Genomic DNA, 13222 nt, shown 5'->3' on the forward strand with positions numbered 1-13222 from the left:
AGCTGTTTTTTTTTTTGTTTTTTTTCTAATTTTGGAAATCAGTACTATATATTAGGTACAATGTAATATTCAATAGAAAATTGACTCTGTACTAATAAATATATAATCTGCATAACTTAAAATATAATTAAGCATATGTTATGACTTGGCAAAGCCAGGTACCCCCGCTAGTTTATTAAATAAAATGTCTTTTAACTGTATCCTCATAGTTGTTGTCTCACCACGTTTTGGCCAACTAAGCTTTTGGCTGGCTTTGGCATCAATTGGGATAGATGGCTCTCGTCTGGGAGAGGCCCCGTGTTTTGACAAGCTTCTGGGTTTGACCTTTATTCCTGATCTGAAATGGAACACGTATATCAAGTATCTTGCCAAGGTCGCTGGAAAGATGGTGGGATCCTTCTACTGCTCCAGAAGATATCTCACTACTGATGCAATTCTCTATCTATATAAAAGCCAAGTACGTTCAAGGATGGAATACTGCTACCATATCTGGGCAGGAGCTGCTAAAAACAGCCTATCCTGCCTTGACAGAGTACAAAATAGACTTCGTGGCTTAGTGGGGGATGCCCTTTTCTCTACCCTGCAACCTCTCTCCCACAGAAGAGACGTTGCGAGCCTATCCTTGTTTTATCGTTAATTCCATGGCAGGTGCTCGTCTGAACTCCAATCTCTGATCCCCCCTCGCCAATCTTTCACGAAAAACACCCGTCTAGCTGAATCCACTGTGAAAAATTTCCCCCACTCTTTATCTGTGCCTAAATCAAAACGCAGATTCCATGAACAAAGCTTCTTTCTTAGAACTGCACGCCTGTGGAACTCTGTTCCGTCTGCCTGCTTCCCACCTGACTACAATTTGGATGTCTTCAAGTCCAACGTTAACAAATTCCTAATGAACCTCCCCCTTAAGTAAACACTTCATCAAATCTCCACACAAACGTAATGTAGTTACAATAACCCTTATACCTGAGTGGCTTCCGGGCCTTGATAAATGGTAACCACTGTGTAAAAAAAAAAAAAAAAAAAAAAGGATTGAAACCGCTATCTTCAGACAATGCTCACCTGGAATCGTTGCAAATAGTTGGTTGAAACTTTGTGAAACGACAACTGGAAGATGAGGATAGTAGTCTGCAAATAAATAAATAAATGTTCCATCGACGTAATATTGCATCCCTCTTCCTGTTCTACAAGTATTTTAATGGTGAATGCTCCGACGAACTACAAGCCCTTGTACCCCCTCGACGTAAATACTCTCGACAAACCTGACAAGCAGCAAAATCCCACCCCTACATAGAGACCCCTAGATGTAAGAAAATCTTCTACTCTAATAGCTTCTTCCCCAGAACTGCTAGACTTTGGAACTCCCTTCCGTGTTCCTGCTTTCCCAACTGTACTGACATGCAGAAGTTCAAGTGTAATGTGAACAGACAAAAATTGCTCATCTCAAAAGTATTCCAATAATAAAAATGTCTTTATTTTATTTGCAGAGTGCCCAAACGTTTGAAAACCTTGAGGATTGCCCTATTGACACGGACAAATTATTGGTAAGTAATGATTCAAACATTCATCTGATTCATGTATAACAAAGAAACAAAGGCTTCCTTCAGTCTTGACAGGCTATAGATGCCCACGGTAAGGGTGCCTTCATGTGAAATTTTTGTGGCAAGAGTTTCACAATCTCCAACCACACCTCTCTTGAGTCGACATTGTTTAATACCAGTGGCAAGTGGAGGTTCAGGACGACTGGAAACAATGCCGAGATAAGCGGAAAGTGCATACAGCGCCTAGAATTCCCAAATGATCACCCATCTGGTACTAGCCAAGCTCAACGTTGCTTAACTTCAGTAATCTGACGGGAACTGGTGCGTCAACGTGATTATGCTGTATATCCATCTGATCACGTGTAATTCAATGAAAATCATTTTTATTTGCTTTTTACATATTTTATTACTATTATATTTACTTAGTGTTACGCCGTTGAATGGACATAAATAAATACAACATGTTTTAAAAAAGAACAAAGTTATACTACAGTATAGTTTTTGCTACTTAACACCCTGAGTGGCTTAAAGGCAAACTATTATAAATATCTTGGAAGAGTCAGTTGTTTATCTAAACAAGGACGATACCACAAATTGAGGGAGTATTTTTAAGATCAGTAGGAAGTATTTTATGTAGACTCCTTCAAAAGTCAACCTATATTTTCTAATCTATGTAAATAAAGTAGATGTATGTATATATGTATGTATATTTGTCTGTAAATATTTAACCAATAAATTTCAACTACTGATCACATTACACTGAAATTAATAGGAAATAGTCATCATACGCTAAGGATGATTTATGAGTAACATCTTTAGCTGGATGGACGAATAACACATACAGGCATATATTGGCAAGTTGAAATGAACATTTTGCACTTCAATTTTCTATTACTTCTGTGCATGCGCAAATTCATTTATAGTTTGTAGTTTGTTCATTTTAATTCTTTCTTATCTATCTGTTGATAGCTCAAACAGTAGGGAATGCAGCTGAAGCACTAAATGTTTTGGCTTCGATTCTAGTTAATAGTACGCAAATCATTTTTGAAACTTTTGAAATTAGTACCATATATATATATATATATATATATATATATATATATGGCACAATCATGTTGATACACCGGTTTTCGCCAAATCACTGAAGTTAAGCAATGTTGAGCCTGGCCAGTACCAGATGGGTGACCATTTGGGAAGGGTAGGCGCTGTATGTGCTCTCTGCTTATCTTGGCATTTGTTTCCAGTCATCCTGTACTTCACTTGTCACTGGTATTTAACAATGTCATCTCAGGAGAGGCGTGATTGCAGATTGCGCACCACAAAAATTTCACACGCAAGCAACGCTTCGTGGGTATCCATAGTCTGTCCAAGACTGAAGGAGCCTGCTTTATATATATATATATATATATATATATATATCTATATATATATATTTAATAGAGAATAAATACGAAATCTACATGAATTAAAATATATTTAAGCATATTTTATTACTGAACAACGCAATTTAGCTTTTAAAATGAATCCACAAATTGATCGTTCACGCATGTGCAATTAACAAACAGCATCGAAACCAAGATTTTTATCTGAGCACCCCCCCCCTTCAAACAAAACAACATTTCTACATGAAATAATTGACGATTTTTCTCATTTTTCCATATTGTGTCCAAGAGATCGCTCATTCTAATGATACCAACTCAGAAGAGTCACTTGTTTATCTAAATAGAGATGATACCACAACACCTACTGTATCGCTTTAACCACAAGGTGAGGGAGTATTTTTAAGATCAGTAGGGAGTATTTTATGTAGACTCATTCAAAAGTTAACCTATATTTTCTAATCCATATAAATAAAGCAGATGTATGTATGTCTGTCTGTCTGTAAATATTTAACCAATAAACTCTTAAACTATTGGTTACATAACACCGAAATTAACAGGAAACAGTAATCGTACACTAAGGATGGTTTATAACGAGTAAAATCTTTGTTTGGCTGGATGAATGACGCATACAGAAATATGTCGACAAGTTTAAATGAACATTTTACACTTCAAATTTCTAACATATTTTGATTACTTCTGTGTATGCACAAATTCTTTAATAGCTTGTAATGGTTTAATTTTAAATTTCATCTATCTGTTGATAGCTCAAACAGTAGGGAATGCAGCTGAAGTGTTGGATGTTTTGGCTTCGATTCTAGCTAATAGTACACAAGTCATTTTTTTTTTTTTTAATACTTTGGAAATCAGTACTGTTAATAGCGCATGATCACGTTTGCATGCTGCTTCTCTTCAGATGGGTGACCATTTGGGAATTCAAGGCACTGTATGTGCTCTCCGCTTATCCTGGCATTTGTTTCCAGTCGTCTTGTACAAACATTTCACTTGCCACTGGTATTTTACAAGGTCCACTCAGGAGAGGTGTAGTTGGAGATTGCACACCTCCTGCCACAAAAGATTTCACGCGCAGGCACCCCTTCGTGGGTATCCATAGTCTGTTAAAGACTGAAGGAGCCCTTTTAATAGAGAATAAATAAGAAATCTGTATGAATTAAAATATATTTAAGCATATTTTATGACCGGGCAACGCCCCCTCCCCCTCGTTAGTCATTCATAAAGACTTACAATGACAATACATTATTTTGTCATCTTTCGGGCCATTGTTAACCATTTTTCCAGCCTCTCACTTGCTTTTCATGTATTCAAATTCATATTGGACTCCATTTGTGTAAGCTGTGCATTTTCTATTGTGCATTGTTTGTTTTGTTGTTAAGGGTACATAATAGATTAAGATGGAGATTGCAATGCACCCCTCCAAATCACTCATGGAATTGTTAATAAAATTTACAATATTTTCTGCAAGACAACAATATTTAGTACAAAAAACATTCAGTTGTGCCTGACTTGTCCACAAAATTTCACTCTTAAAGATATAACAGTTTTTGTTTTATTGTTGTTCAATATTTAATTACCAGAATTTATTTTTATTAAATACTAGCGGAGGTGGGGAGCGTTGCCCAGTCGTAAAATATTATTTTAATTTATAGAGTCAATTAAAAGAATAAGTTTAAAAAAATATATATATATATATATATATATATATATATATATATATATATATATATATAAAAAGAAAGTGAGACTTTGATGCCATCAGACAGAAACGTAAGCAAAAAAAAGAAAAAAATGCTGCTTGGTGGACGCAAACTTGTGAAAGTTAAGTTCGTAAGCGAAGGCGTTATTAATCAAACCATGACGACACAGATGTTATGATGTTACAAATTCAGCTTTATAAATTGAAACAACAAATCGACCGTTCGTGCATGCACGATTAACAAACAGCGTCGAAATCAAGGTTTTTACCTCACCCCCACTTTAAACAAAACAACATTTCTAAATAAAATAATTGACGATTTTTTTTCTAATTTTTCAATATTATGTATCCAAGAGGTTGCTCTTTCTAATGATACCAAGTTTGTGCCTGTTCGATGCAGATAACAAAAGTTTTTAGTGGACACACACACACACAAATGGTTGAGATTTACATTATAGATATTACAAAGATGTTTGTATTTCATATATTAAAAAACACTGAAAGTCTTAGAATCCATCAAGCTAAGGTATGCGAAAGGAAGAGTCTTGCCGACTGGAGAGCTAATCAGATGGAAGTTGATAGTTCCAAACCATAATCGTGCCATCAACAAATAGATGACCATCCTTTTGTTCCAATAGCAGGTTTACCAAAGCTAAAATGATCAGGTGTTCACTGTGAGTTGGGAAAGTCCAAATTGAAAGAGGTCAAGCAATTTGAGAGAAAAGCAAGATCAAAATTGAAAATCTTAATTGTCTCCGCATGATATTCGCATGCCTTCACATAAATAACATGGAGGGTTTAGCCATTGTTTTTTGTTGTGATAGAAGAAGCTGAAAGAACAGCCCAAAATGACCATCGCCTGATGACCTGCACTTTTGGTGTCAAACATTAGACCGTGATTTGTTTTATTTAATATATTACAAGGCCATTTTTATTTGATACTAGCAGATTGTGTGGCATTGCTAGGTCGTTTAGGAATATCAGGAATAATAGTGGTTCAAGACTCAACCCCCGAGACACTCTTGCATTAATGTTATGCTGCTTGGATGTACAGCCATCAATGACAACCTAGTTGGTTCTGTTGTTGTCTAAGAAGGATGTAATTATATTTTGTATATGTCCAGCAAAAAAAATGAGACTGGCTGGACAAAAAGAAAAAAAAAAAAATAGACAAGACGGCCATCTTGTTTGAAAATTTAAAAAACCGTAACGAGAGTTAAAATTTAAGATGAAATAAAATGTATTTAAAACTACTTAAAATCACAAAAAATGGATGCAGGTAGATTGCAAAGTAATTTTTAATGGCTATTTGTAACATTTGTATATTTGACCACTCTTTTTTGATTTCTGTGGATTATAAAACAAACCTCAAATTTTGTTTTAAAAAATTGAATTTTGTCTGGAGAAGACCTTGAAAATTTTTGAAAAGCCTTGAAAATGGACATTGAAAATCTGTACAACCACTGGAACAGGAATGAGATGGTCAAGATATGACCAGATGGAGTTACAAAATTGACCCAACCATCTGCAAATGTGAAAAGGAGGACCATACGATGTAACACTGCACAGTCTGCCCCCTACTGGCCAATCGGTGCAGCTCAAAAGATCTTGTAGAATACAACCAAAATGCAAAGGACTGTGTAAAAAGTTTGAAATTGTTTGATCACATGATTCGTTGGCGCACAAAGGTGACTTTAAAATGTAGGGAATGTCTCCATTCTGTTGAAATCACTGTTCATTCTTCACCTCCTTGTCTGTCCAAGGTTTCTTAATGATTTCCGAGCTGCTGTTGTTGAGAGGCACCCCATACTAGTAATAAATAAATAATATTGTTTCATTATAAAAACGTAATGTCTTTGTTGTTTATGCCCTTCTTTATTCTGCTTGATAAGAACAAATAACGGATATGATAAAATGTCCACCTATTATTTTTCTTTATTAAAATGTGTTAGCGTTTAAGTGCATTGCATAAGGATGTGAACATGTCATAAGTGTTATCAGCGTTTTTGGGTGTCCATCATGATGTTTACGCATGGACTGAAAATATTTTTGATTATCTGGATGATTCAGGTTACTATTCTCGTCTTGAGTGTTATTCTCACAACGTTTCGGCCGATGTAACTTTCAACCTTCTTCTGGTGTATCTTGTCGAACTTGTGAATCTGCACAGAATTTCAAACGGAACCCTTTATTTAATCCATGGAGGTAGTATGCTCTTATTTTGTCAGCCATGACCAGGTAGAAATCTTAAATAACTCACATTTATATTATTAGTATTGCTTGCACCGAGGATTGAACCTTCCATCTTCAGACGAGTCCTTGAACCTGTGGCATGATGGATAAAGTACTAAGTAAAATTCAGTTCTAAGTGACACTCTTTTGGAGGTTGAAGGTTTAATCCTCAGTGCAGATGATACTAAGAATACAATTGTGAATTATTTAAGATTTCTACTCTATCATGGCTGCCGGAATGAGAGCATGCTACTCCTGTAGATTAAATAAAAGGTTCCATTCCAAATTCCATGCGGATTCAAGAATTAAACAAGGTATACGTGAAGAAGTTTAGAGGTTACGTCGGCTGAAACGTTGTGTGAATAACACGCAGGCTGGGAACAGTAATCTGAATAATCCAACTAATACAAAACACTAATGCTTTCTCTACAATAATACAAATACATCTTTTATTCTAGAAAAACTAGAATACATGTGGCCATTGGAGTTGAGTTACTTGGTCGGGTTAAATCCAAAAATTCATTACTCAAAGTTAAGATGTCGGTGTGGTGTCATATTTCTGATATTTTTTATTAAATATAAACTAAAAATAAAAATGTATTTATGTGTAAATGATAAACTTTAAAGAATAAAAAAAAAAAATAGAATAATTAACCTTTTTTCTGATTGGTCTAAAACTTTTGGTTATTTGAAGCCGCCATAAAAAAAGAAATAAAAGAACTGCCATCTGTTAGCATAGCTAGAAAGCAATCGTTCGTTTTGGAAATTAGAAGAGCATCGACGACCCCCCCCCCCCCCCCGGAAGCTATAATCTGGTAAGTTGGCCCGTTATATCCTACATTTTTTTTTTTTTTTTTTTTTTTTGGATTTAATTTTACAAGTTGGATCCAATTTTTGCAGTGCATTAGTTTATTAACGATGAAGATACAGATCAGTAAAGAATGGATTTCTACATAACACCGTTGTTCCAGCGCGATTCGTGTTCTGCATAAGTGCCGAAGTGTGTTGAGGTCCTTTCCTGATCCTGGTGAACTTGAAGAAAGAATCTGATCAACTTTAATCATCCTTCTAGTATAAAGAGTACCTGAACAGATAAAAACCAAGTGTATTAAGTTTTGTAGGCCTATCTAATCCCTTGAAAGTATTCACAAAACCTACATCGCAAGTGGACTCTGTTTAGCTAAAATATGGAACGGAACAGAAGTCACTAAACATGAAATGAAATTTACAACCATATGGAAATACTTTAAAACGATTTAATTGAAAACATAGAGTCTGAGTACTGCAATTAAAAACGGACAATATAACAATACATTGAAAGTAATCGATGAGATGGCTGCTGCTGATTAGATGACGCTGTGTCAGATTGTCTAAGTTAATAATTGCTTGACTTGACGATAGAAGTTAATTAAATATGCCAATCTAAAATGAGAGCAGATTTCTGATCTATTTCCAGCTGAAACATTTTTTGTACTTTTGCAAAAACAAAATAATGGTTGAATTTGTAAAACTTTATTCTGTGCTTATTTAGAATTAAACCTATTTTAAAAAACTAAATTGCAGAATAGAATGTCATATTCCAAAAATCGCACAAATTGATTGAGTAGTTTTTTTTTTTGTTTTTTTTTTTTGTGTGTGTATATACTAGCAAAAGTACCTGTCATTGACTGGGTTCAAAAACAGCCTACAGAAAATGGACTTTGATTTATGAAAGTATGATAGGTTATGAAAAGGAAGAGTTGTAAAGAGATAGCTTCGAATTTGGGGGTATCAAAACCAAAGCAAAATATGATGAAAGTAAAAATAAAAAAGATAAACCCATAATTTATTATACCATAGCTGTTCACACTGAAACACTTATCACAATATTCTGTGGATCTATATTAAAAAAACCTTGTTAAACTTTGTGACATATTTCCATTCTATGGAGGTCATGCGCGAACGAACACCCAATAATTTTATTATACCATATTTCTTCAAACTGAAGCAGAATTATCAAAGTATACTTACGCAGATAGATATGAAGTCTTTATTAAAGTTTGTGCCTATTTCCATTCTATGGAGGCCAGGCGCGAACGCAGACCCCACAATTTTATTATACAATCCCTATTTAAGTTAAAACATACTTATCAAAGTATTATGTACATCTATATCAAAAACACTTGTAAACGTTTTTTTTTTTAATTTTTTAATTTTTTATTTCCATACTTTGTGGACCAGGCACGTATGCAAACCCCACAATTTTAATGAATCATCATTATGCCAGATCAAACATACCCATTTCTGTGTCTCGATACATCTTCTATCATTATGTGATCAGTCAGGTTTCTATAATAGTCAACCATATAGGAGCCTATTCGTGACCAGACGCACACACAGACGTTCAGCTTTATATTATATATATATATATATATATAAAAATTTTTACAGCGATTTTAATAGAAAATTGTAGCCATTACAAGGCTGATTTTGATCTCAAAAGTTGGAATTGAGTTGTCTCGTTTACTAAACATGGTATATCAAAACATGTCTCGTTCTGTCATAAAATTTGATTTTCTTAGTTAAAAAAAAAAGAAACTAAATGATCAATTTATATGATTTTTGGAATATGACATTTTCGTTCTGTAATGGATGCATGCATCATAAAATTTAAAAAAAAATTTTTCTGTATATTTATTTTGAAAATAGGTTTAATTCTTTGTTTATTTACACATTTCTTTGACAAAATCATCTTGGTTTAATGTCTGTTTCTTATTTTTAATGTTTCACTGCTAATTACTCAAATTGAATCTACAATCCCGTTTCTCGATTTCAGTTGAGTTAGCTACCAGTTAATCATGGTTTTCTTTATTTTCTGCAGGGCGATCCCATATTTGTTCCAATAAAATTTGATGACAAAAACAGTGGCGCAGAATCTGACGAGTCTTCAAGTTAGTATCCGCTTTTCATTGTTTTTACTCTTGCAGCTGTAATAAAATCGATTATTGTCCAGAATTTCTCCTATATCAAAAATGTGATAATATCGATGTAACCCTATCCCCAGTGTTAGGAAGTTAAAAGTAAAAAAAAAAAAAAGAGGAAATAAGTTTATCATCAGATCAAATGTACACAAAGTTGTTCACTAGCACACACAAAAGAAAGCTGAAATAGGATTGTTAATCAAGGTGTGGTGGTGATTAGAACAAAGGGGTCAGTATGTTTAGAGTTGGTTTACGGTCAGTTTTGCGACCATTTAGGACAGTTAAGAACAGTTTACAGACTGTCTTGGCTTTGCGACAGTTGAAGGTAGGTCGTGGAAGGTTGATGGTGTCACACACACACCCAGAGTGCAACTGATATTTATAGAATGCACCAGAGTTTGCGTGTTTTGTTTAATTTTTTTAAATTGTTACTATGTTTAGACTTTGCACAAACCAAAAGGCACCCGACCCTACTCCAATCATCCACAAGCCATTTAACTTATCTGTTTTTGTGAGAAAAATTTTCTGTTGAATCACTAGAATCTTACCTCATTTTTTGATCAGATAAAGCCATCTAAAGATATTGGCTTCTTGACCTAAAATGCATCAGACATTGGTGTTGTTTTTATTCCTTCCCCTTTGCAAAATGCAATCACGTTCAGCAAAGTCAAAAACAACAATTTTCCTCAACAAAAAAAACAAACTAAACACCATAAATAAATATTTGAAGACCTAAATAGCATGAAGTATAAAAACTTTTTCCAAAATGACCGGATTTGGCATTAACATCTGAAAATACCATTATACAAAACAAGCCTCATTATTTGGCTGGATTTTATTTTTCTCTCTTCCACTTTTTTTTCACAATATCTTTTTGTCCCTTTTCCTGTTTGTTCTCTCTTTCTCTCGTCTTCTCTAACCGTCCTTTTCCTTCTTATGACAGTTCTCTCTGAAAACTGAAAGTAATAATTTTGCTGTAAAGGCTAAAACTTCAAATCATTCATTCGAGAAGTTAGAGGTCCTGGATATGACCTTAAACTATATCCAGTGGTGAGGCCCCAGCTTGCGGGCTTTGGGGAGTGTGGAGCCACCCTTTAATTGCCATTGCTCCCAGGTTCACTCTGACCCGGAGTGGTAGTACCTGTTATGGTCCCAACTATGGGTTAAATAGAAAGCGACTTGAAAACAACAAATATATTCTATTAAAAAATTTTCCTTCAAAATCTTTGGATCTGGCATTAAATACCTTGAAAAGGGTTGATGTGCCGTAAAACAAAAACAACCAAACCAACCAGAGAAGTTAGATGACTTTCTTTCATCAAATAATGACTTCCTGTTTCCTTCCCTCTTGATGTCTTTTTCTTGATTTAACTTCATTGTGATTGTTTAAGAAGAAAGATTTGTTCCTTTATTGTGCCCCACACACACAGGAATCATGGCTCCCTCATGTGAAATTCATCTTGATTTCAGTAATTTTCCTTATCTGCTAACATGTGTTCCCTAGAGTCTAAGTGACAAGGCTCCACATATTTTCAATACTCTCTACCTCTTTTGATAACATTTGAATTTGTATTATCACAACAGCCATTTCTTGCTGACAATGACTATTGGAATTCACTGGAATTTGCATAGCAATAAGGTCTCAGTCCTGTTCACACTCATCCAGTGGAGGTCTGGTTAGTGCTTTCTCTCAGTCTTTCCATCCTCATTGACCTTTTACACTATTTGGCATGGTATCAACTGATGCCGACACTCTAATTTTTTTTCTGAGGAAAGAAGGGTAACTTAATTATAATGTTTGTTTTCTTGAATCTGTGTGGTGTTCCTCTATTGTTTTTGTTTTACTTCTGTTGTAGTCCAGTTGGCGTTTGTAGCTTGTATGTATTAGTCTCTGCATTCAGGTCTGAGTCATGGGAAGATAACTAAAGTCCTAAATAAAATCCAAGAAATGGTGGATATGGCTGAAAAGAAATGCGGAGAAATTGAACGAGTAGTAAAGTGATGTTATACTAACACACCAGTAGATCTAATAGGTGGAACTTTGCATCAGTGAGGGGAGAGGGCAGAGAATCCGTTAAGAGGAAGTCCCTGAAACAGTGTATTCTCTCCTGATGACCCAATGAGCATGTTAATGGACCGGCATAGAACTCATTAGTTCTTTCTTCTGATCTAGAAAGCTGTTGATGAATTTGATTTGTGAAAAACAGCACAAGAAAAAATATTTAGTAGGTCTTAACTTGGAGGAAGTGAGTAACCCTAAATTCTATCATTCATGAAATCCTACAGTTTTATTTTTAACTAGTTGTATCTACTGCTTGATGGTAGTCTTTACTTTTGTTTTTCTGGTTCGCTAATTGACCCATCTCCATCATTCCCTTGCCTGTTTTACTATTACTAATGAGAAAATATTTCTTTCTAGAAAGATAATTCAATGGAGAAATATGTCAAAGAAAGATTTTTTTTTTATTATTTATTTAATGAAATTGACAGAGTGTCTTTGGAATTTGTTGAAATTTTTATTCCATGAAAAAATATTTCTTGTATTTTTATTTAAAGAAAAACATTTGGCAACGTGTTTGAACCATTTGGATTACTATCCTCCTCCTGTAGTGTTACAACTACAGCATAATCACGTTGACACACCGGTTCTCGTTAGATCACTGAAGTTAAGCAATGTTGAGCCGGGTCAGCGCCAGATGGGTGATCAACTTGGGAATTCAGGTGCTGTATATAGGAGGACGTTGATACCTCCTTGCAAGAGTTGTAAAAACCTAATGTCGTCAACTCCCCTAACGGGGATATATATGTGACTGGGGATCGCTTGTGAATTTCATACTCTCATGGAACTTCCTCCTTTGGAGGAAGCCAGTTAAACCCGCATAGTGTTAGTGCTGTTTCTATTCCAACATTTCAGTGGATGCAACATCCAACCTTCTTTCGGTGTCTCTAGAATCTTTCTGTTGCAATGACTCCTGGTATAACCGGTAAAGTACTTATTAAAATTCAGTTTTAAGTGACTGTTTTCTAAAAGTTAAAGGTTCAATCCCCTGTCCAGGCGATACTATGTATACAACTGCAAATTACTTGAGATTTCTACCCGATAATGGCTGACAAAACAAGGGCATGCTACCCCTGTGAATTAAATAAAGGGTTCTGTTTTAAAATTCGTAGAGATTCCCAAGTTTGACTAGATAAACCTGAAGAAGGTTGGTGATTATGTTGTCGAAAACATTGTGAGGATAACACTAGAGATGAGAACAGTAGTCTGAATAATACAAATTATCATTCCTTATCTCAAAAATTCAGAAAAATAACTGAACTCCTCTGGGGTTTTTGAAGATTACAATTGAAGTTTATTAAATGTGGGTTTCTAAATGGTCTGTTGTAGTGATTGATGTC

The 13222-nt window shown here is 34.8% G+C and overlaps 1 protein-coding gene and 1 pseudogene across 7 annotated transcripts in view; one reads left to right on the forward strand and one right to left on the reverse strand.

Annotated features, from left to right (window-relative positions):
- The window catches only part of LOC145285795 (solute carrier family 35 member F5-like), a 208291-nt gene that overhangs the window by 105120 nt on the left and 89949 nt on the right, over positions 1-13222 (forward strand). For all 7 annotated transcript variants that reach the window (XR_013869074.1, XM_080134171.1, XM_080134167.1 and 4 more), the window contains exons 4-5: positions 1485-1541; positions 9724-9793. Coding sequence is in view for 6 of the 7 variants with exons in the window: in XM_080134171.1 (XP_079990297.1) it covers positions 1485-1541; positions 9724-9793 (127 nt within the window). In the remaining variant the exon portion in view is untranslated. The remainder of the gene's footprint in view (positions 1-1484; positions 1542-9723; positions 9794-13222) is intronic.
- Positions 1770-1886, reverse strand: LOC145286827 (5S ribosomal RNA; annotated as a pseudogene).

This window comes from Euprymna scolopes, chromosome 10 (assembly GCF_053919585.1).
Source record: "Euprymna scolopes isolate OS-2025 chromosome 10, ASM5391958v1, whole genome shotgun sequence".
Lineage (NCBI taxonomy): Eukaryota > Metazoa > Mollusca > Cephalopoda > Sepiida > Sepiolidae > Euprymna > Euprymna scolopes.